Here is a 25,861-nt window from a genome sequence, read left to right as displayed (position 1 = left end):
ATGATTTAATAAAAATATCTAAGTGTTATCGATTGTATTATTATTTCAAACGCGTGCTATATGCACGCATTTCAAATAATAATAATATAATTATTTGATCCTTTTTGATTATTAAAACATTCGCGTAATTTTTGCGAATGCGAATGCGAATATTGAAAAATACGCGGATATTCGCGAATGCGAATATCCGTTGAATACCTCACTATTGCCTACATGTGCGCTCTCTTTCTATCGCGTAAGAGGTACCCTTTCTGACGAAGTCAAGATTGTCACCTTTTAGAAAATAAAATAATCTTCTTTTAATTTAATATAGCTACTATAATAATAGCAAACTTTTTTATAGTAATAATCAAATTTTAGTAACCCAACGTATACTTATTTAATATTTAAGTAATTTAATAATTTAATTTAATTTATATTTAATATTTTAATATAATATTATAAAGGCGAAAGTTTGTTTGGATGTATGGATGTGTGGATGTATGGATGTTTGATACTCTTTCACGCAAAAACTACTGAACGGATTTTAATGAAACTGTACAACAGTATAGCTTAATATACATCAGAATAACACATAGGCTACAATTTTAATTCCGCCGTTTGTAAACCGATTTTCAAAATTTTTCTTTTGGTATATAGGGTATCATGCCAATTTAGTATTATATTCACAAAAGTGGTGATCTGATGAAGCATCCATAAGTAATCGAGGGAACTCCTCAAATTTTATAGGGAAACTCGTGGTGACTTCGGTTTCGTGAGAAGTATTCTAAGCATATGCTACCAACAAGTAAGATTTTGCACCGAGGTATAACCTGGTATACCGCGTGGTTCGGAAGGTGCTGAGAGAACTCCTGATTCTTTATAGATACAAGTTTGGGAGTTTCGGCGTTGTTTTAAGAACGGAAAGCATATTATACTATATATTATATACTAAATTACATTCATCGTCATCATCATCACTATCATATTACCAGTGACGGATTAAAGCGCTTATTCCACTTATCCTAGCTAGGACGTCCTAGCTAGGATAAGTGGAATAAGGCTACTTGATGCCCTAAGCAATCCATGCCTGTGGGCCCCCCTATCTGTACTATGGCAACTAGAATCAGTCTTTAAGCCTTTGCCGCTTAAAAACATTAGTTTTTTCCTATAAACTTTTTTTGATGTGGTTTTTGGTGACGTGAGGGTGAGAATGAGACGTGAACGTGCCCTAAGGATATATTTTTTTTGTGCTCCCTCTGGTGCCCCCTCAGACGTGATGCCCTAGGCAATTGCTTAATTTGGTTAAGGGTTAATCCGTCACTGCATATTACACTATGCGTCGTCGATTATGAGCCTATTATGTGTTATTCGTACTTTTCATAGTCTTTTAGATCGAGACTCGAGTTTGTCAAGCGATAATTTAAAAAAATCTAATTATAAACCTGAAGAGTATGTTTGCTTGAACGCGCTAACCTCAGGAACTATAGGTCCGATTTAAAAACTTATTTCAGTGTTAGATAGCTTATTTATCGAGTAAGGCTATAGGCTATATTATATGTACTTATGAGGTCGTATTAGTCTTAGCGTGATAATTCACGCTAAGACTAATACGACCAAAGAAACTCAAGAAAATGTGGGGAAAACGGGGGAAATATTAGAAAGGGTTTATCTCACGAACTACTAGAGCAATTTTTATGGCAATATAGTAGACCACGTGAAGAGAGTAGGGACATAAGCTATTTTTTATAGGAAAATGTACGGTTTCCGTAAAATTCCTAATTTACGCGGACGAAGCCGCGCGGGACTTCTAGTTTAATAATAGTTTTATATTCGATTATAGTGTAGGAGCTGGTCAGGAATTTTTTACAACTCAAACATAGTAACTTGTGTTTATTTACGTGTAGTATGCGGTTTGTTTGTAACAAATTGGTTTATTTGCTATTGGTTTATTGCTTGTGAGTCCCTTGTGATCTGCCCCTTTAAAGGGGTACTAACAGTTCGATACCTAAACGCGCGAGTGGGACAGGCCTGGCTGAAGCAAAGTTCTCTACTCCTCTCAATATATTAACAACTAAAACTAAAATTGTTTGTCAACAGACGGACTGATGCCAACAGTTTGTAAAGCAAAACGCAAAATACGAGTAGCATGTTGTTTATTTTGATCAGTTTGTTTAGAATTATTGCTTGTACGAATTATAATTAATATTTAATGCTGAGTGAACGTAGTATTTATAAACAACATACTGCTAGCAAGTAGCGAAATGTGGAATCAAACAGTGGATTTAAGGTTGGGTTGCACCAACTAACTTTAACTATAACTACTTGTACTATTATCTATTATGTGCTATAACTTTAACTTTAATTACAATGCAAAATGTCAAATCTTTGGTTAAAGTTAAAAATGGACGCCATCAAGATATAGTTAACCATAACCATAGAGCTCGACAAGGTTTCAAATGCACGTGGCGAAAAAAGAAACTAGCGCTGTCATAATACAAAAACGCCATTTTTGACAGCTCTCCTTTACCAACAGTGCCCTGCCCACGTTCATTTATAACCTTGTTGGACCAGCTGTCATCTGTCAATTTCTCCAATTTCTCCGATCAAAGTTAAGGTTAAAGTTAAATTTGCCAGCTGTCATCTGTCAATTTCTTCGGTCAAAGTTAAGGTTAAAGTTAAATTTGCCTTAACTATAACCATAACTTTAACTTTAACCACGCCTCTGGTGCAACCCAACCTAAGTTTAGCGATCAGATTGGGTTGCACCAGAGGCGTGGTTAAAGTTAAAGTTAAAATAAAGCCTTCGTGCGCGAGTACGACTCGCACTTGGCCGATTTTTTTAAACCCTTTCGTTAGTGGGTGCATCACTACCTTGGGCCATTATCAATATCCATGATTTGATAATCATGGATATTGATAATGGCCCAAGGTAGTAAGGCCCATGAATTCGAAGATTTCTACGACATTGACCATGCTTGTCAAGTACTAATAATGATATTATGTATTGTGAGAGTTCTGAGACCATGGGTAGGGCTGCCATCCGTCTGGGTTCCCCCGGATTTGTCCTAGTTTGAAGCGCGTCCGGGGACCGTCCGGCCGGGTTATTGAAAAGTGTCCGGGTGAAATCCGGACACTTTAGTTGAGAGAGAAATCCACATGGTTTCTTCTCTGATCAAAATCACCGGCGACGGCAGTTTAGGTGATGGCAGCCGTTAAGTCCTAACCATCATGGGCAATCATTGACGAATATTGCGTGTCTAGTAAAACTACGCTTACATATTGTTCTAGCATGGGCCAAATTCTACTTAAATTGAGAAGTTTATAGTTTGTAATACTTAATACATATTTTATTATCATAATAAATACGTTTGTAGATTTAGATAGTGGCCTAGTAACATCTATAATGTTACTTAACAGTAGGAACATTATGACCTCTCGTTCCGTAAACAATATCTGATTCATCTCTCTCGGATGTCCGGCTGCGAAGGATTTTGGCAGATCCACAACATGGCGGACGCTGTGACGTCATATTGTGACCTTCACATAAAAGTTTATCTTCTATCTCGACTATTCACTATCTTTGTCGATGATTTAATTTTGTAAAATAACATACTATAAGTTGTAATTTAATTTACGTTATTAAGCACTATTAATTTCATAAAAATATTGGGTGTCACATTGCGCGTTGGGGCCATGGCAACGCCACGGCCAAGTCCGTGTAATTTTGTGTTTCATGATGTGTAATTTCATGTCAAAAAGTTCTTGTATTTAATTACGTAAACTGTGTCGTAATGTCGTGTTATTATATAATTTGGTTATTGTATATTACTAGGATATAGTCAAAAGTAATTTATTTACTTTTCATATTTTAAATGTTTATGTTTGCAAACCAGGTAGGTACACTTATTTTCGTACCAAGGTCATTTAAAGTGCAAACTATGCATTAAATTCTTAATGTAAACCTGTATAGCGTAAATTTTGTAGATTTCACATTTTGGCTTCTTTTTTTATAAGTAGTCACTAGCTATTTGACCGAGCATTGCTCGGTATTCGTTATAACACGAATAAAATGACATTTTATAAAAATGATTCCCAGCTAGATAGATTTATCGCCCCCGAAACCCCCTATATACTAAATTTCATGAAAATCATTCGAGCCGATTCCGAGATTCCAATTGCTAAAATTATGGAGTTTACAATTTTTCATAAAATTTTCTGGTGTTTAACACAATTTGAGAATACAGGCCATTTTCTGGGGCTTTAAAGGAGTTGTTTGTAAGAAAAACAAAGAAGTAAATGGTATAATAATCTTTATAATTTATATTTATTCTTTCTTTTGATTTATAATACATTTGTATTCAGTATAAAACAATATTCTTTGTTAAAGTCATAGAAATATATTATTTTAGTATAACTGTATCTTTATAAACTTACAAATTATTGTTAACATTCTGAAGAATCATTTTTCGTATAAAAATAATACAAAAGGGGCGCTTTCCGTTTAAATTTTCAATTTACAAACTGGAATAAGCTCCCTTATAAAGTCTATAATATAACAATTCAACTTGTTAATGGTTTAATATTACTTAATATAACTTATAGAAGACAATGGTACAGAACAACTGCTCAATACGACACTTATGACTTTTATGCCTTTTGTTATCGACAATATTATAATTTTATTATGCAGACTGCATTAAGGCTTTTAAAGAACGGCATCGTCATAATATTCGTACTGCTCATCTAATGGTAACAAAAACAATAAAAACTTTACAAGGCTTTAGTTTACAAAGCGTAGGCACTCGAGATTGCTACCTTAACCTAGTTATAACATTCTCACTAATAAATACATCTTGCATACGATCTCGCTGAACATCCGTCAACTACATTTTGCCTTAACATTCATCCGTAACACTTAAATCGGACGGCCTCACGTTACAAGACCTTTAAAAGAGCACCGGGTCAAATCAGACAAATAATAATTGAGAAACACTCCCTCGCACAACGCATTCGCTCAAGGCAGTCTCACATGCTGTCTAATCAGTCTATCACACAAGCTACATGTAAATAACATAATCCACCAGGCATAAAGCGCCTTTCAGCGATGAAAAGTTAACCTTGTGCAACAAAACGTGATTCGGAACGTCCGACAGCCGAACACATGGCCGCCATTCCGCGAGGGCGGCGCAGGCGGAATTTTAATTAAACAGAACATCCGCTCGTGACTTGCGTGTTGCGACGTTGCCAGCTCTATTGTATTTTTACTTCTCTGTCTCGCTTGTATGTTACATTGTAAAATATTAGACTTCCTTTTTCGAAAACATCAGTGGTCTCTGTTGATATTTGCCAAGTTAGATTATGTGTAAATGAGTATTTAAAATATTGTTGAAACGGGAAAACGACTCGAGAAGTGAGAACTGGCAACACCGGTCAACCTCAGTCTGTCCAGTCTACAGCATGACGTTGCACGATTATCCTTTCTAGTTTCTACAATAATATAATGAGAGAACGCAATACTGATACAAGGAAAACTACAACTGCAACTTACGACGTAGAGACTATATCTTGCGGACTAGCTGTAATAAATCCTTCACCAAATGCAGGATCAATTTGTGCATTCAACCGGAGGTTCCGAAATCACTTGGGCTCTGACAACACATCCTTATCATAACTTCACTTAGTCACTAATTGTTAACTATATAATACACGGTAAAATTAAGATCACAAAACGCTTTGTATGCTGCGTCCGAGCGGGCGCGACTAGCATGGAATGTGGGGGAGCGGCGGCGGTGAGCCCTCAAAAGTGGGCGTCGATGTGGCAGCCACCGTTCGCGTGCTCCAGCACCTGCTGCTTCAGCCGGGAGACGTGGTCTTTTAGCTTCACCACCATCTGCGCCAACTCTGCGTTTTCACCTTTTAACAATTTCACTTTTTCTTCTAATTTTGAGATACGTTCCAACTTGCGCCGTCTGCATTTCGACGCGGCTACTCGGTTTCTTTGTCTCTTACGTTCTAACTTTATTCTCTCCTGGGTATCCATGTCGATGGGGGAGAGAGGCGGGGAACTGGCGGCGCTGGGCACCGTCTGAGGTTCGTCTTTGATGACCGAGGCCGGGAAGCGGTCGAGCGGGCGGTCCAAGTCGACGTAAACACGTCGTCCGAGCGGCGCGGGCTCGTTGTGGTGTAACTTGTCCAGCGCCTCGACGAATGGCCTCGCGTACATCTCTTGCTCCTCTGTCGGCGCTACGGCGGGGAACAGAACCGCCCCACCAGGTGTAGGCGTTGCCGTTGTGATCAAACCGTTTTGCATGATGATTTTTTCTAGCTCGGGTGATCCCAGTTTGAGTAGTTGGAGGTCTGGAGAGGACAGAAGAGGTGGTGCAGCACCTCTCGCCCTTTTGCCGCCTCTGCCGAAATCCAGGTCCAATGTTAGGGACCTCTTCAAATTATCCACCGGACCGCTTAGAGGGTACTGCTCGTCATAGAAAGTAGTCTCCATCCCGTGGCCGGACTGGCGAACCATGTGTTAGCACCGAATAAGTCGGTATCACTGAACTCACTTCACGTAGAAAACTTTTTCTCTTCTCTCAACATACGTCCGCCAACGACAACGTTCCACTTGTTTCTAAACATTGGAAAGAAACAACCAGTGCTTTTATGTCATGACTCAGATAAGCTATTTTTAGAAATGTCGTGATATTCCCGAGCGCTCATTGGTCGAATATGACGTGATATTTCGTTTTACTCGCTCGCTATTGGCCATTTGGACGACGCGCGAGGCCACAGCGGGCTGTTTACGACTTCGTGCGATTACCGAGAATCGGCTAGCTCGTTTCCATTGTTCGAGCGATAACATAATAAAATTTACAGCCTTTGTAAAGGCTTACTGTATTGCAAATTATTTAAGCAAAAAGATAATAATGTACTTATTTACTTTACAATGTTTATGAATTTTAGGACATTGTATTATTATAATATTCTAAGAATTAAAGCGTCTTATAGCCCTTGTATACATTTTCTTTTTCCGTAAATTCTAATACACTTTAAACGATCGTTTAAACTTCCAAAATAGCTGTTTTATTTATTATTATTTTTTGCTTTGTTTCAACTTTTATACCAAGTGAAAGCAGCGCGCCGTGCCGTGGCCCGTGCGGCGTGCCGGCGCCAGTTGCCAGCTTATAATATTCTATTTCGTTTATTAATTATTATATAAGACCTATAGTTTCTGATATCATTTTTTCTTTGTTCACTGAGTTAAAAATCCGATATTAAGTATACGTAATGTGCTTTAAATTAAACAGACTTTTTATAATTTTAATAAAAAGAAGTACATAATAATTAATAATATTAAGTATAACGTATCGATATAATGGAAACGCGCTTTATAGCGGCGGCGGAGGCGGGGTAGCCGCGCTGCAAGAAAATATATGCGGGCGGCGCGCGGGGGGAACAAATGTACTGGTGCGACAGAGAGAGAAATATGGCCGTCTTGCTCGCACTACAGATTAGGCTAGAAGGAAAATAAAGTGCACAGGCTACAAAAGTCTTTTAAATATACGGGCCTCACTTTTAATTAATGACTTGGCCCATGTTTCAACAATTGTTGAATATTTTTGATCATTTCGTGTTATTTCGCTTTTTTACCGCCCACCGTGTATTAAAACTAATAAATAATCTGGTGTAACAACGTTCGGTACACTGATACTGGGTTTGATGGCAGATTACAGTGCGTTGTTTTGCAAATTCGCATTTTCAGCGTACTAGGCAAATAAACACCATGTTTCCAATATTTAATTAAAACAGCTGGTATCCAGATAAACACTGCGAGGTTTTCGTAGTACGGCTCATTTGTTCAACATAATTATTTTGTAAAAATATATTAATATAAAAAATGGGACAAGTGCGAGTCGGACTCACGCACAAAGGGTTTACCTTTCTTAATTAACCTTTTTAAAATTTAATTAATTATTAATAAACCTATTAAAGCTTACCATTGTCCATTATAGAGCAAATAAGGGCCAAAAATTGTGTTTTTTTTAATGGGAGCCCCTCTTAAATTTCTATTTTATTAAAATTTTAGTATTAATTATTAAAGTACACATAATAATTATTTTTGTAAAAATTTCAAGTGCCTTTTTCGATAATGAGCAGAAAAGGCCAATTAAATCATGTTTTCCCTTTATTTGCCCGGCCCCTTATTTATTTTATTTTATTTTAAGTGTGTTGCCGCTATAACAACAAATACTTAAAAGTGTATAATTTACACAATCTGTGAAAATTCTGTGAAAATTTTAGAAGTTTCTAGCTAGAGCGGTTCTTGTGATACAGCCTGGAGACAGACAGATAGACGGACAGACATCGAAGTCTCAGTAAGAGGGTCCCGTTTTTAACCTTTGGGTACGGAACCCTAAAAATTAGAAGTTAGACGTGAGCCGTGACTCGTGAACTCGAACCAAAACTTTTTTTAAGTAAATTCATATAAAATCTTTTCTTTTCTATGGAAATGAAATGCAACATAAATTAAACGTAACGCACTGTAATTATATTTTGTACTTACCTACTTTATACATAAATACTTATTTTATTGTTATACAATATATGTATTTTAAAATTTATACATAATGCAATTTGCAGCTTATCAAAATTATTCACATTAATTAAAACAATTTCTTAACTTTCCAACCATTTTCATTATATTTTCTAAAAAAAGTGTCTTGGCGTACGCACTGCCGTGGCCCCGTATAATTAAAAACTTCAAACGAAATCCAAAATTTATTTTTAAATATTTGATGTATCAAACTTAAATTAAAATAAATTACGGTACCTACTTAATAATGTTATGATGGTTATTATTTTCAAATTAGGTATAAAGAGATGGATGGATGAGATAATAACAAAATTTTAGTTGCCCTTTAGCTCAGCCCTTTAGCGATAAGCAAGTACTTACTTTACATTTTTGGGATAGTATTTAGTAAACAACTTACAACTACGCTGCGCATTTTTAACGTCGAATATCAAAAAATCTCTAAATATAAATATTAAATACCTAATACGTATTCTATGAAAATGTCGAATAGGCATTAGGCAATCACAATTTTCTAGCGTCAGTCGTCATGAATACGTAGAGCTAGGACCAATAATTATTATTATTCACACGAGGCGTGGGCAGACGGAGTCGCGCGTGACCTATAGCATCGCTAGTGCTAAAACCATAGACTTAATATAAAACACGCTGTCTAGAGTCTAGACGAGACGGATTTTAGAATTTAGGTCCCCCTAATGTTTTTTGACGACGAGTGACGACTAATAAATTAAACGCTTTACATGCTATTGCATGTAAAGCGTTTAATTTATTAGTAGACACGACATGACATGTAGCTAGGGAATGCAATACCGGGATACCGGGATCCCGCATGCATTTTGCGGGACTAATCCCGGTCTAAAATTTAGCGGGATCCCGCGGGACTGGCGGTGCAGTGTAGGAATTGAGATCCAAAATCTTACAAAGGGTAACGATCAACTTTTAAAATTATTAAAGGACAGAATATACAAGGTGTAACAAAACTAAATGATAATACTTCAGGCCAGTATATAATAAAGTACTCTGTGACTTCAGGGTGTGTACTACATAAAATTATGTCTCTTATATTTAGAGAGTTCAGTGTGAAAGTGGCAGCGCTGATTTTTTTTTTGTTTAATTTGTACATGGGCAATTATTATTTCAGAGCTGTAATTTCACAATGAGCTCTATATAGGGGCCCATACACGCCGCGCCGTAAAATATTATCACTAAAGTTTTATGACATCCAGTAGAATTACTGAAGTCTACTGGTAAGCTACATGAAAAAGTGGTTATTACGTGTACTGTAAGTAGGTATTTTCGGTCTGCGAATATTATGATGTATGGGTATCTGATTTATTTTATATATTAAACTAAAGGAATATTATATTCCACAATGCACCGACGGATTATAATATTCCAATGAAAGGTCTTCATTTTCCAGATTTAAAGAATACAACATAGAAGCGACATCTAGCGGTGAGTTATTTACTTATCACAAGAAGCGCCATCTGTTATTGAGCAGACTAAATAATAATTTATAATGCAGCAGGCAGCTCATTTTTAATCCCGTTTTTCATCGAACTTTCTTGATTAAATTCATGTTACTGGTCGACTATTGAACTACAAAGTATATTGTAGCAAATATTTATAAATTATTATTCTTTAGGATAATAATAATTCATGAAAAACACTTTGATAAGTAACATCTAGCGCCATCTATCGGCAAGCTATGTAACTAAACAAGCGGCGCGTAGTTTGTTTTTTAGGGTTCCGTACCCAAAAAGGGTGAAAACGGGACCCTATTACTGAGACTTCGGTGTGTGGACGTCTGTTGTCTGTCTGTCTCCAGGCAACTCAAGAACCGCTATAGCTAGACTTCTGATATTTTCACAGATTTCTGTTGCCGCAATAAAAACAAAGACTAAAAACAAAATAAAATTAATATTTAAGGGCTTCCATTTTCTCATACAACAAACGTAACTTTTTGACCTTTTTGGCTCGTAACCGAAAACCGCAACAGCTTGACACAGAAAATTTCACAATATTCTTAATTTTATCTGTAGTCTAATAATGATTCAACTCCCAAGCGGTCGAATGCGACCGCGAAAACAAAAGATTTTCAGGATTCCACGATCGCGGGATATAAACTTAAAATAAAATAAATATTTTAGGGGGGCTCCCATACAAAAAACACTATTTTTCGTCTATTTTCACGGAACCCTTCGTGCGCGAGTCCGACTCGCACTTGGCCGATTATTTAAGAGTTTTGAAAAGCAAGTCTCATTAAAGCTATTTCACATAAAAACTATGGAACTACGTGGTTTTACATAACAGCCGTCAATTTAAAGAAATGAATAAAACAAACACAACATGACGTGTAAAAAGTAATTTTATATACAACCTTAAACAACTTAATTTTAGTTTTTATTTTAAGAACAACTCAATTATATCCAGATCATTAATTATTTATCAAACGTAACTCATTCACTTTTTACAAGTAAGTTTTTCACTTCTTTGTCTACTGAATACACTATTTACTTCCTGAGTTTGATCCCCTTGTATAACTTTATGAGTTTCACTTTATTCACTTCATTATTTAATCATTAACTGTAACAGTTTGCAGACTTCTTCCCACATCATACGAAGAAAAATTCATTTGACACATCTCTTCTTCTTCTTTTTGGCGTATGCCTCCCCGTCAGAGTTGCCAGCATCAAAGTGGAGGTGTTAATGTTCAGTTAACAGTATACTGAATGCCTTGCAGACCTTGCAGTGCTAGGCACGGGTGGCAATTATATTCACTTGACAGTGACAGAGATCACTCGGACGTCGTCATAGGGTTTGTCAGTCTTGGGGTTTGTCTTGACGCTGCCGATGTTCTGTACTACCTCCATGCCGCGGACCACGCGACCGAACACCGTGTGCTTGTTGTCTAGCCAGGGCTGTAACGAGATAATTGTGTTAATAAAATGTTTTTCTCCTAGGTTATAGCAGCAGCACATACTATACAAGCCTACTCTTATTAAGATGACGCCGCGTTAAAGTAAAAAACCGTGTTGGATATGTTTTAGATTGCTTGTTTTCTATGAGGCCGGCCCGGCCTCTCATAGAAAACAAGCAATGGAACAGCAAAAAATTGAAGGGCGTAGCGACAAAATGGTTTTTGTCGCGTAATTTAAAAACCATAAATATATTAAATATATTTCATATAAGCTATGGGCAAATTAGAATGTATGCTTAAACCAATTTATGTACAAATTTTGTAAACGTAAATCACTCGCCTCTGTTGGCAAAACAGGAATCCCTTTTTTACCGAGGTCTTTTTGATTGATTATTCTGTGTTATAAAAGTTGACCAATCGTGTTATGCTATGGGTAATTCAAAGACAAAGACATGATGAACACTGACAATTAACTATAATTTGTTAGCTTTAGTCATTGCTGAGTTAAATCGATATTGCTAAAGCCAAATTATCAAGGCGACGCCTTAAGTCTGTTTTGGCGCATCTATAAGTTATTTGCCTAAAACTGCAACCACACTAGTATTATGAAACAGCAAAAGGTCTCGTGACTCGTCGTGACCAAGTTTAGTCAAGTCACTCAGGTTCAGTCTGGTTAGCTTACAGTTGGCGCAAGCGTGATGAAGAACTGGCTGCCGTTGGTGTCGGGGCCGGCGTTGGCCATGCTGACGGTGTAGGGGCGGTCATGTTTGAGGTGCGCCCGGAACTCGTCCGCGAACTCCCCGCCCCACAGGCTCGCGCCGCCCGTGCCCGTACCCGTGGGGTCGCCCGTCTGTAATAAACACGGTATAATGGTATGTTACTTAATGAATGTTGATTATCCCATCAATCCCCAAGCGGCAGCCGGCTGCCGCATAACATCTGCGATACCCACGATGGAGGTGTTAACAACTAAAAAGTACCCTATATAAAGTTAAAATTTTTATTCTAAATTCTTTATTTATCATTTCAGTATTAAAATATATTTACTGAAAAATATAGTTCGGGGCTTCGGGAACTAATTTAGCAAAAAGAACCGGCGTAAGAATCAACTAATTTACGATATAAATACTACTAATGTTTTGATGTTTGGCGATAGAGATTCTTTGCTTCTCTCTGATTGCAAAAGGAGACTTGACTTGACTATTCGTGATAAAAATATTGAATCAACTCAATTATAAATTATTATTGCTTAGGCCATGTCATTTGATCAGTACGGACATGTTATCGGACAGTTTTGGCTGACTATATGACTTGAAACTCCTAACACAGTGTGTAAAACTAATTAAAAATGCCGCTGATCTTTTCGCTTTGTGCCTTATACACTGCTCGCTACATACTACAGTACCTGTATCATGAACCCGCGGATCACGCGATGGAACACGTGCCCGTTGTAGTATCCGGCGCGCGCGAGGCCGCAGAAGTTCTCGGCGGCGCGCGGAACGTCGGCGCCGAACAGCCGGATGTGGATGTCGCCCATCGACGTATGGAGGATCGCCGACTCGTATGTGCGCGATACACCTGGGGATGTGTGAGTGTGGTGGAGTATTCTTGACACAACATCAGGATTTTTTTTCATTGAACACTCGTATTATTAAGACTGCCTTCACATGAGCCACGCGGCTGTTGCACTGCACTTTTTAGTATAGAAGTAGCTATAAGCTGAGTTCTGACAATAATATTGTTAGATTAGAGTCAGAAGAATGTCAGACATATTATGTCATTTGATTGTATATGTTACGCTCAAAGACCGAAAACGCTCAGTGAGCGAAAAAATGGCTCACAACGCGTCGTGGCCCTAGTGAAAACGGCCACGACGCGTTCTGGTAATCACAGAAATAGCACAAAGCGAAATTTGTGTCGTGGCTGACGTGCTATTCGACCACAACGCGTTGTGGTAATCGAGAAAAGCCATGACGCGTTCTGAGCATTTAAAAACAGCCACGACGCGAATCCGTGTTGTGGCCCTAATGAAAACGGCCACGACGCGTTCTGAAACCAGGCCGTGTTACGCAGGTGTAATTTTATAGCGTCCAACTCCGCCCAAGTGTGTGTGCAATACACAAGAGCACTCTGGTTCCAATGAAACCAGGCCAGTTACGCAGGAGTAATTTTAAAATGCCCAAGTGTGTGCGCAATACACAAGAGCACTCTGGTTTTAATGAAACCAGGCCAGTTAAGCAGGAGTAATTTTATAGTGCCCAAGTGTGTGTGCAATACACAAGAGCACTATTCTTTACTCTCATAACCCAATGGAGCGCTGGCGTGAGATTAGGTGCAGGACCGACTTTTACACGCTCACACACGTGGGCACTATAAAATTACTTCTGCGTAACTGGCCTGGTTTCATTGAAACCAAAGTGCTCTTGTGTATTGCGCACACACTTGGGCACTATAAAATTACCTCTGCGTAACTGGCCTAGTTTCATTGAAACCAGAGTGCTCTTGTGTATTGCGCACGCACTTGGGCGCTATAAAATTACTCCTGCGTAACACGGCCTGGTTTCAGAACGCGTCGTGGCTGTTTTCATTAGGGCCACAACACGGATTCGCGTCGTGGCTGTTTTTAAATGCTCAGAACGTGTCATGGTTTTACTCGATTACCACAACGCGTTGTGGTCGAATAGCACGTCAGCCACGACACGAATTTCGCTTTGTGGTATTTCTGTGATTGCCAGAACGCGTCGTGGCCGTTTTCACTAGGGCCACGACGCGAATTTCGCGTCGTGGCTGTTTCACTATTACCACAACGCGTTGTGAGCCATTTTTTCGCTCACTGAGCGTTTTCGGTCTTTGAGCGTAACATATACAGTCAAATGAAATATTGTCAGAACTCCTAGGCCTACTACGAAACCGTTTTGAGACTCAAACAATCGGACGAGAATGCCGCGTCCTGCTCTAACAACGTCTTTTCGCGTTTGTTAGAGCAGGATCGTCCGATTGTTTGAGTCTCAAAACAGTTTCATGGTACAAGGCCAGATTCGGACAACTATCGCCGCAAAATTGTGACGCTATAGTTTCTCGAACTCAGGCCATACTGTAAATAATATCCAAGTATGTCGCATGTGGTCGAAATCAGTGTCACAATTACGCTATTCAAACTCTCAAGACTCAAAAGATTTTTGTAGCAATATAATTTCTTATAGATTTTGTTCAATATGACTACTGCTCCCAACCTACCTTGGCCCTCCGTAGCCGATATAATATCCTCCTTAGACGGTTTCTCGTTGAATATGTCTCTGTCAGCATCAGGACTCTTCACATCGTCGGGGCTGCGACGGGAGAACATGTAGAAGCGGTTCTTGCGGTAAGCGGTGCAGAATAACGTCGGGTCGGTTTTGACTAACAGCAGCGAGGGGTTTTCTGACCCCTCCATCTCGAGGGTGGACGCTACTTTGGATTGGTTCGTGCGGCCCTGTAAATTATGATGAGAAATAAATAAATTGTTGATATCTTGTTTCAATTTCGACTTTGGGGTAATTAACTAGTACTTACATATTTACATTTTTTTAGTAAAAGATGGCCCCGTGCGAGTTTCTTACGCCGGTTCTTCTCGGCGGGTTAGTTCCCGAACCGGTGGTAGGCAACGCAGTTTCTTCGTTCGACTTTCAAAAGTATCATGGTCCCCATTTTGAATAAAAAGATATTTTATTTATATTATTTATAGTGAGAACCTATACAATTTGTCTTAACTGTAATACGACATTGTAACAGTATCTTATTTTCATTCGATTATTCTATAATTTGAAGCATTGATAGGCAACTTATTATGTTTTATTTTTGCTGCTAAAAAAACTTTTTAGCCCAAAAAAAAAAGTTTCTGAAAAAACAGGTCACCAACCTGGAAGAGCGCCAGCTGCAACGGCCTCAAGTTCTCCGGCTTGCCGAGCATCGCGACGCAGCGGTTCGTGGTGATGTTGACGAGCTTCACGCCGAGCATCGTCGCGTACGCCACGAAGTGCCCGCTCGCGTCGAACACGATGTTCGCTAGTTGCGCCGCGTCGGATTTCTCTAGCTCACGTTCCGCCGCCATACTGAAAAACATTAAATATTAATCATAATTAATATTACTATTATATACTCTAGTAAAAAATCTATTTTTCGCATGGCTCTGCTAGTGTGAACAATCTGCTGCCATGCCGGGACAATATAATAATCATTTCTTCTACTTTATTTTTTTATCATAATCTCTCTCATATCGGAAAACCTACAGTAAGCATAAATGTATTGCATAAGCAAGAAACCTAATAAGAATTTTTCACAGATGAAAATAACTTACACAACAGTGATGTTTTGAAAGAAGACTGAGAGAATATCAATATTTATTTTATACTATCTGTTGCCCGCGACTTCGTCCGCGTTAGTATAGTAGATCACGTCCCAATTATTATTTATTGTACAAAAATATTCAATGTACAGCATTGACTTTCCTACGATTTTATTATATACTAGCGACACGCCCCGGCTTCGCACGGGTATAAAATATATTACAGCCTATGTCACTAAAAAAATGATTAAAATCGATTCAGTAGTTTTGATAAATAATTTATATTCATTACTACCCGTGGCCGGCATTGGTCGGTACCTACTGCCGCAAAAGCCACGTCCCGCAATTTTTAAATCTGTAATATCTTCGAAAATATTCATTTGAAATTTAAATCATAATATGCCTTATACGCTTTCATACGTGGGAGAGCCATACTTCGGCACGAATGGGCCGGCTCGACCGGAGAAATACCACGTTCTCACAGAAAACGGGCGTGAAACAGCGCTTGCGCTGTGTTTCGCCAAGTGAGTGAGTTTACCGGAGACCCAATCCCCTACCCTATTCCCTTACCTTCCCTCCCCTACCCTCCTGTATTACCCTATTCCCTCTTAAAAGGCCGGCAACGCACCTGCAGCTCTTCTGATGCTGCGAGTGTCCATGGGCGACGGAAGTTGCTTTCCATCAGGTGACCCGTTTGCTCGTTTGCCCCCTTATTTCATAAAAAAAATGCTGTAAAGGGCCATAATCAATAATGTATTTACTTAAAGTATTTAATTGAATAAGGATTATTGCCGTATTGGTTAAAATCGGTTCGAAAATTAGCCATTATTTGAAGTTAAAAGTAAAAAAATGTTATTGTGGGATATCATTATACGTACCTATATTATACCATCGCGGAGTTTTCTGTAGACCTTTTCAATGTGTACAATACTTGGTACATTATTTACATGAAGAATAGACCACGTGAAAGGACATAGGTTTCTTTTTTGCGTAAAAATGTACGGTTTCCGTGACATTCCTAAATTACGCGGGCGATGTATACAGTGTGTAACAAAAATAAGTGATAATACTTTAGGGTGTGTACGTGTTCCTTGTAGAGAAATCACTGTGAAAGACGAAAAATATTTTTCACTTTTGTATGGGCAAGGGCCCGAGCGTCACGAGTTTCCCCATACAAAAGTGAAAAAAAAATCGGTATTTCAGCGCTGCTACTTTCACAGTGAACTTTCTACAAGGAACACGTACACACCCTGAAGTATTATCACCTATTTTTGTTACACACTGTATAGTGATACCCTTCCCGCGAGCGCATCGCCGCATTGGTAGCGCCCACTTCGAAACGGGCGTACATCGCAATATTTTAATTTCGTTATAACTTCTAAACCAAACGTCAAATTTTAATAATTCAAAGACCAAATATATTCTACATAAACTGTACTTAGTGATGAAATAATTTATTTCGATAAGGATTATTAGCATGAGTAAAACAAATCCGTTTAAATGTAGTCCAATAAAAATCAAGATTTTTAAATAAAAAAATTGTTGTTGTGCCTCACTTGACATAGATAGGTATAGTGTGTCGCGGACATTTTTGTAGATATTTATAAGATCTATATTTACTTAGAACATTGTATAGTTCTATCTTTTATAGTTTAGGCAGCGTACACAAAATAAGTAAATTTTCTGGTTGTTTCCGAAAAACTGAAATATCTTACGGAACCCTATATTTTCCAAAATAAAAAGTAGCCTATGTTAACATTTTAAACATTCGCGTTGCATTATAATTAAACTTTTTAATCGGGACTTAACGCGACTTATTTAAGTAGTAATGCTACTACGAGTACATACTTTTTCTCGACGTTTCGGCCGTGTTGCAACGGCCGTGGTCACGAGGGGACTCTCCACTCTCACGAGGGTCCCCTCGTGACCACGGCCGTTGCAACACGGCCGAAACGTCGAGAAAAAGTATGTACTCGTAGTAGCATAGCCTATGTTACTCGTAAATAATGTAGCTTTCGAATGGTGAAAGAATTTTTAAAATCGGTCCAGTAGTTTTTGAGCCTATTCATTACAATTAAACAAACAAACAAACAAACAAAGTTTACCTCTTTATAATATTAGTATAGATTATCTACTGTTCTTAATGAATACTGTACACGCCTATAATTGACTTACACATAAGTGCACAAAGCAAACACAGAAATTCATTTAAATATAGTTTAAGTATATTTAAATGAATTTCTGTGTTTTGCTGTTGGCGAGTCTAATAAAGAAATAAATAAATAAACAACAAGTTTGTATGCCAGAAATAGTTCGTCACAAGCATTCACATCACTAGCTATCTTTCCTAAAATAAAGCTCACCGTCGTCCAAACTCCATGTTGGGCAGCTGCTGCGTGTGCGCGTGCAGCTCGGTGAACCGCTTGAGACTCTCGTCCAGCACCTTGTGCAGCTTACCCGACTGGAAGTGGAACACTCGTACCTGGACAATGCATAACATTATGTAAGCCAATCTTTACTATAAATCTATACTAATATTATAATTCTGCAGAGTTTGTTTGTTTGTTTCTTTGTTTGTTTGAACGAGCTAATCTCAGGAAGTACTGGTCCGATTTGAAAAATTCGTTTACTGTTGGATAGCCCATTTATTGAGGAAGGCTATAGGCTATATTTTATCACGTTAGGACAAAAAGGAGCTAAGAAATAGATAAAAGTGTGGAAAAAACGGGGGAAATTATATGAAATTGCTTATTATCTTAAGAACTACTGGAGCAATTTTTATGTTAATTGGCAAACATAAAGAATAGACCACGTGAAGGGACATAGGCTATTTTTGGCGGAAAAATGTACGGTTGCGTGAAATTCCTAAATTACGCAAGCGAAGCCGCGCGGAACATCTTTATATAATAAAATCGTAGGAAAGTCAATTCTGTACATTGAATATTTTTGTACAATAAAATAAATAATAATACTTGGGATGTGATCTACTATGCTAACGCGGACGAAGTCGCGGGCAACAGCTAGTAATATTATAAACCTAAAAGTGTGTGGGAAAGGATACACAGGATATTTTATTGCGGTAAAATATACAATTTCATCAAAATTGACGTACAGAGCCATGCTTCGGCACAAGTGGGCCGGCACGACCGGAGAAATGCCACGGGCTCACAGAAAACCGGCGTGAAACAGCGCTTGTGCTGTGTTTCGCCGAGTGAGTGAGTTTACCGGAGGCCCAATCCCCTACCCTTTTCCCTTCCCTACCCTCCCCTATTTCCTTCCCTACCCTCCCCTATTACCCTATTTCCTCTTAAAAGGCCGGCAACGCACCTGCAGCTCTTCAGATGCTGCGAGTGTCCATGGGCGACGGAAGTTGCTTTCCATCAGGTGACCCGTTTGCCCCCCTAGTTCATTAAAAAAACCATTTTGCCGCGTGTGTCTAAATGAATGGTTCCCAAGCTATAATATACAAATTTCTTTTTAAATGGAGTTTCAGGCAATAAACTAAATATCGGCCTGAATGGCATGCTCGCAAATTGCAATATGAAACCTTAGATAATGAAAGCAGGTTATAAAATATACAAGTCTCTTCTTATTTTTACTTCAGAACGAATGCAATAATGAAATTTTGCATTTTTGGATCTTACCTGTCTATCCAAAGCTATTGATGCCATTTTCTTGCCGTCCGGCGAGAAATCGAGCGCAGTTGGGTATGTCTTGTGCTTCACAAACTCAAACAAATCCGTGTCGAGTTTTGACTCGAATTTCACATTTCTCGGAAACTGGTATTCATGTTTGGGTCCTGTCCAGTATTCCACTATGCCGGCCTTGTCTACAGACACCGCTGCTTCAAAGACTGGGTTGTACTTGATCGTCACTACTTCTTTATGGTGCAACTCAAGGGTATGTAATGGCGTACCTGATGCTTGCGTGCCATCAAATATGTGGATTTTGTTGGAGCCTTTTTCTGACCTAGAAATTTAAAAATACATACAAATAACTAAAGAGCAAACAGCAATAATCTATACTAATATTATAAAGAGGTATACTTTGTTTGTTTGTTTGTTTAATTGTAATGAATAGGCTCAAAAACTACTAGACCGATTTTAAAAATTATTTCACCATTCGAAAGCTACATTATTTACGAGTAACATAGGCTACTTTTTATTTTGGAAAATATAGGGTTCCGTAAGATATTTCAGTTTTTCGGAAACAACCAGAAAATTTACTTATTTTGCGTACGCTGCCTAAACTATAAAAGATAGAACCATACAATGTTCTAAATAAATGTAGATCTTATAAATATCTACAAAAATGTCCGCGACACACTATACCTATCTATGTCAAGTGAGGCACAACAACCATTTTTTTATTTAAAAATCTTGATTTTTTTGGACTACATTTAAACGCATTTAATTTACTTATGCTAATAATCCTTATCAAAATTAATTATTTCATCTCTAAGTACAGTTTATGTAGACAATATTTGGTCTTTGATTGATTAAAATTGGACGTTTGGTTTAGAAGTTATGGCGAAATTAAAATATTGCGATTTTCGCCCGTTTCGAAGTGGGCGCTGCTACCAAGGCGGGGTCGGGGGTGCGCTCGCGGCAGAGGAGTTTAGATCTATTCAGAGTATTGACTATTGAGTAGTAATGTAGATCTATCAGTAGTATCCACGGAGAGCTGACGACCAAATCAGCCATGTAGCTTCAGCTGTGTTAAAACTCCGTTAGCTACTTCCCTGAACAACCCTTTCTGATAATTTGCGTGCTGGCAGGCTGTGGGCGGTGGGTGTGGGAGTAGTGGGGTGGGGAAAAAAAGAAAAAAAATGTAGGTTCAGCTGTATTAAAACTCCGTTAGCTACTTCCCTGAACAACCCTTTCTGATAATCTGCGTGCTGGCAGGCCGTGGACGGTGGGTGTGGAAGTAGTGGGGTGGGGAAAAAATTGGAAAAAATGTAGTTTCAGCGACTTAATAGTGTTTGCGATGGTACCTACATGTTAATTTATAATTTTTTCACATAGATAATAAAGAATAACCGGCCAAGTGCGAAAACGGGCTCACGCACGAAGGGTTCCGTATCTCAGAAGTCTATCTATAGATATAAATTTCAGAAGTCTATCTATAGCGGTCCTTGTGATACAGCCTGGAGTCATACAGTCAGACAGACAGTCATATTTTTTTCATTTTTCCCCACCCCACCACTCCTACACCCACCGCCCACGGCCTGCCAGCACGCAGATTATCAGAAAGGGTTGTTCAGGGAAGTAGCTAACGGAGTTTTAACACAGCTGAAGCTACATGACTGATTTGGTCGTCAGCTCTTAGTCGAGTAGTAGTAGAAGATCTATGAGTAAACAAACAAAGTTTACCTCTTTATAATATTAGTATAGATTAAAAACTACTGAATGGATTTTAATCATTTTTCAGTGAGTGACATAGGCTATATATTTTTTACCCGTGCGAAGCCGGGGCGGGTCGCTAGTAATTAATAAAACATAAAGTGAATGATGGAATGTTTAATAGACCTGTCACATTGCTAGCAAAAAAATTTGGAGTTGTTTGGCTTTTATAGAAAGAAAAAAAAATATGATAACAGTGAGAGATAAGACAAATACTTACACAGCCAATGCTGATATAGGATCCCCAGCTGAATGCACCCATTCTGTGCAATACGGCTCAAACTCTATTGATATCATGTTTATCATGTCTGAAAAAAAAATTTACAAAATTGTAATAAAACTATTTATGGGCCATTCCGCTACAGACGGCCCTCAACGAGAATTTTTAAAATGAGTATTAGTTACATTTTTTAATTGGAATATATGTAAGAAGATGTGTATTTACTAAAAAAAACAATTTTTATCAGTAAAAAATGGAATTCGAATAATTTAGAGCGTTTTAAACAATATCATCCAAGGGACGCAATGTTTTTTCCCATATTTTTAAATTAAAATAGAGTATATTTTCAATCAATGTTTAGTTGTAGTATAGTTATACAGCAATACGTAGAAATCTTTTGTATAAATTACACTATTCAATCGTTTTGAGTTATTTAGACGATTAATATTGTCAGGCCAATAAACAACTGAAAATTTAAAAAAAAACTACAATAGGCATGATGACAATTTTTTTTCTTATTGGTAATTGAAAGACCCTTAAAAAATAGAAACATCGCTGAAAGAATTACTCTGATAGCTTATAAATTCACCAAGATATGACAATTCAAATATCTCATAAAATAGACCGGCCCGAAACGCTCCATACAAAGTGCTACGAAAGACTGATGTCACTCTTTCGTAGTTTGTACGCATCAGGAGAGAACTTTGTTTGATAGGTATATTAAATATTGCGTTTATGAAAGTGGTTTCTTAACAAAAGTAGCTTTTAATTGCATAAGTTATTGAATGGTATACAAATATTAAGAAATTGAATCGAAAAAAAATTCGACTTAATTATCCAACTTTGAAGGCGCATACCAAAAAAAATACAAATGCTATCGAACTGAAATTTTGGGAGTACTTATTTTTTACCGTGATTTCTTTATTTTATTAACAAAATTCGCTAATCTTTGACCTTGTCATCATCCCTATTTGGTGCAGTTTTATCACAAACTTACTAGTATTATTATATATTCCATGTCGAAAATGTTTAAATTTGTTAGAGAATTACGATTTAATTCACCTTTAACATATTTGAGAATTTTGATATTGCGCCCGCGATCGTAGAAATGTTAATAATTTCTAGTACTTATTACTATAATTACATTTATCTAGTTACATAGTTTCTTTGTTTGATGCTATTTTGAAATAAAGGCAAGTTATTTTGTAAAAGTTTCGCACTAAACAGTATTCACATATGAACTCATCACAGTTTTTAATGGAGGGTCAAATTGGTTGCACCTGCGACAGCACTTCAAACCTGTTTTGTGGCCCTTCATACATTTGATGAGGTTTTCATTTATAAATCATTGTTAAAGTAGTTAAAATGTATCCCTTCAAGGGATATTTTATTAATAAATATGCTTCATTTTGCCTGTAGGAAGCTCTAAGTGTGTCAAACTGTTGCACCCGCGATAATGGAATCACCCTTATCTAATGTTGATTAAAATTAGTATGATATTTTTTTGGTTGCCTTTTATAACCTAATAAAACCTGAAAACCTGTGTGGCCAAATATTATTTAAAAGGCTAAATAATATTTGGCCACACAGACAGAAAAGGAGTAAATTGTGTTTTAACAGGATAAACATTTATTCCCAGCAAACAAAAGTTTTTATTTAGATTTTACGTAATATAATATTATGTAAAAAATCTTTGTATTCTTACCAAAATTTACAACATCAAATACTTTAACAGTTTTCTCTGTGGAAGCTGTACACAACAAGGTACCAGTGCTGTTTGTTGCTATGTGACTGATTGGTGCGAGGTGACATCGGAAATGTTTCACAAACTCTATACCTTCCTCCTGCAAGAGAAGTTCATTCATTAGAAAAGTTGTTTGTCTGTGAATCTTTATATAAGGGCTATGTACAGTAAAATATTGTATATTATAATATCACTATCACCTTATGTTTTAAGTGCTTAAGTCTATAAGGTCTTTTACTGTAAGTATATAAGAAAATCTATTCATCACAGTCATTTAAATTGAGTAGCTCTCAACCACATTCTATCTATACTTTAAAAAATAGGGCCAAACTTGAAGTGAAATACACATGTAAATCATTTACTTACCTGTTTTTTCCAGAATTTCAAATGACCGTCTTGACTTGCAGTGATGACAAAATCAGTTTTTGTAACAACTACATGTGTCACTACATCCCTGTGCATGTAACTCCGTTCGTACGTCTCGGAAAGTGGTAGATTTTCCATGTACAACGATTCAAACTCCAGAACTAAAATAACATCATACACATTATTAAAGGGAGTGACTTTAATAAAGATACGTGGTAGTGACTTTGCGGCAAAATAACATAGGTATATTAGACAGTAAATAACCTTTTCTCTTTTTAGGTTTTTCTGTATTAGCTTCGGAAGGCATTGGTCCTATCCAGCCTTCTGCGTCATCGCCCTCTTCTTGTTTTTCTGGGTCCGGGGCATCTGGTGTTCTTGGTCTTTTCTCTCCAGACATTTTATGCTACAAAATGTGTAGTCTTATACTCAGGAAATTGGTAAAAACATAAATAATTATTACGAAAATAAAACGAGTGCGCGAAGTGCGAACACGACACAACAGCTTTTTTTTTTTTTGGAATGAAATGTCAGTGTCAACTGTCAACGTGACAATGACGTTGAAAACCATTAACAATTTTATATTTTCATTTGTAAATCCTAAATAGGCAAATGGCAATGAGCCATTGAACTTTGTTTAAAGTGAAATTTTGGAATCTGGGTTTTGATAATTTCTAATAACAGCCATCTGGGAATAATTTTTGAAAGCTAAACATTTTACATCAATTTCATACTAACATTTGTTTCGATGTGTGAGTACTGAGCAAGGCTGTTTACCGTTACCGATATTTCCCTTAAAATATCACGAATCACGATTCACGTATTGGTATTTCACGTATTAGCTCCGTGTATCGGTATCACTCGAAAATATCGATATTTGTACCGATTTCTAAGAAACTGGTAAAAAATTATCGGGATTTTATCGATACTTCGTACCGATATCCGTACGAGCGACGCGACGCGACGTTGCCAGCTCGCATACTTCACCGCGCGCGTGTCGTTGCTACGATGCCGCTCAGTGCGTATTGGTGTGATGGCCGAAATATGCACAAAATATGCACAATCAAATGCCATAATATTAATATCTTCGATTTAGTTTTCTTCATGAAGAGTTTGTAAGTTGACGTTAATAAATCATTAATAATTTTCTACCAACATTTTCCAAATCTTAGTGTGTGGAAGTTTATTACCTACTTTCTACCCTACTTTATTAATTTTTTTTTCTAATGTAGCCAACTACAGAGACAAATTTTGTTTCTAGAAACATGTTGTAGGTACCTACCATGATTCGGGTTCTCGTAACTTCCCACACGCCGAGTCCCGCGAAGGGGCCCCGGGTGGGAAACCATGTCCAGGGGCTATACCCCTCTGCATGGGAAAATACTATTTTGTAGATACCGTTTTAAGGGAAAACCCCCGCGACAAAACGCGGGGAAAACCATGAAAAGACCGATTACCCGCCTGACCAGGCCACAATCTATCATCAGACGCAGCAGGTTAACCAGGTGGTGCGTGCGGGCCCCGGCCAGGACCAAGGGAACGTGTATGGGTCCACTCCCGCACACACCACTACTACCACGCCTGCGGACCAAAGCGACCTGGGAAATAATTTAGGGGGAGTACTTCCATCCCCGGCCTTTTTTATTATTGGCGGACGGGGGGAAGTGGCTAGGAAGGGAGATAGAGAAAGCTTCCGAACCCGGCCTTTTTTATTTTTGGCGGACGGGGGGAAGTTACGCCGTGGGGTCGACGGCTACGACAATAGGGCTGCCGCGTCCGTCAGGCCCCAGGCGGAAAAGAAAAATATACGCCGGCTCGTAAATTGCCGGCGCAGGGATAGGAGGGGGGAGACAATCCCACGGTGATAGTGGGCGCCGCGGCTAAGTGCCGCGGCGCAATCTCCTCCTCTTCAGTGATTGGGGGGCGGATGTTCCGCGGTGTCCTCTGGGACGACGTCTCGGGGGAGTCGATGTCTGTCCGGCGGCCGTGCATGCCACGGCGCCAGATTGGCCAGCTCAGGTAAGCGCGAGGCGTCCGCTCGCGCGAAAAGGTTCTTAGAGAGTTGCGCTACGAACGCCTCAACGCTCTCCACGCGCAGATCTCTCGCGATGGTGTCGTTTCTCACGTACCACGGCGCTCCGGCGATTCGGCGTAGCACCTTGTTCTGCACTCTCTGAAGCGTTCGCTTGTGCGAGTCAGAGAGCAGATGGTGCCACGCTGGGGCTGCGTACGTGAGGCGGCTGCGGACATAAGTTTTATACAATGCTATGCGCATGTTAAGAGGGATCTGCGGTGACGAGTAGGCCGGGTACAGCTGGGCTA

At 38.4% G+C, this 25,861-nt stretch overlaps 2 protein-coding genes across 2 annotated transcripts; both read right to left on the bottom strand.

Moving 5' to 3' along the window:
* Positions 1-4,673: 4,673 nt before the first annotated feature.
* Positions 4,674-6,625, bottom strand: LOC121737480 (transcription factor AP-1). Its single transcript, XM_042129164.1, has one exon. It carries the CDS (start codon positions 6,503-6,505, stop codon positions 5,780-5,782), a length of 726 nt encoding a protein of 241 aa, XP_041985098.1. The 5' UTR covers positions 6,506-6,625; the 3' UTR covers positions 4,674-5,779.
* Positions 6,626-10,971: 4,346 nt separating this feature from the next.
* Positions 10,972-24,038, bottom strand: LOC121737469 (peptidylprolyl isomerase domain and WD repeat-containing protein 1). Its single transcript, XM_042129148.1, has 11 exons — positions 23,807-24,038; positions 23,543-23,703; positions 23,138-23,276; positions 21,433-21,520; positions 19,455-19,779; positions 18,174-18,292; positions 15,385-15,577; positions 14,724-14,958; positions 12,892-13,064; positions 12,169-12,336; positions 10,972-11,487 (listed from the first exon to the last, which is right to left on the bottom strand). The coding sequence occupies exons 1-11, from the start codon at positions 23,937-23,939 to the stop codon at positions 11,344-11,346; spliced, it is 1,878 nt and encodes a 625-aa protein (XP_041985082.1). The 5' UTR covers positions 23,940-24,038; the 3' UTR covers positions 10,972-11,343.
* Positions 24,039-25,861: the final 1,823 nt, after the last annotated feature.

Source organism: Aricia agestis, chromosome 20, assembly GCF_905147365.1.
Source record: "Aricia agestis chromosome 20, ilAriAges1.1, whole genome shotgun sequence".
In the NCBI taxonomy this organism is placed as follows: Eukaryota; Metazoa; Arthropoda; class Insecta; order Lepidoptera; family Lycaenidae; genus Aricia; species Aricia agestis.
The sequence above is the reverse complement of the archived record's forward strand: the minus strand, read 5'-3'. Positions and strand labels throughout refer to the sequence as shown.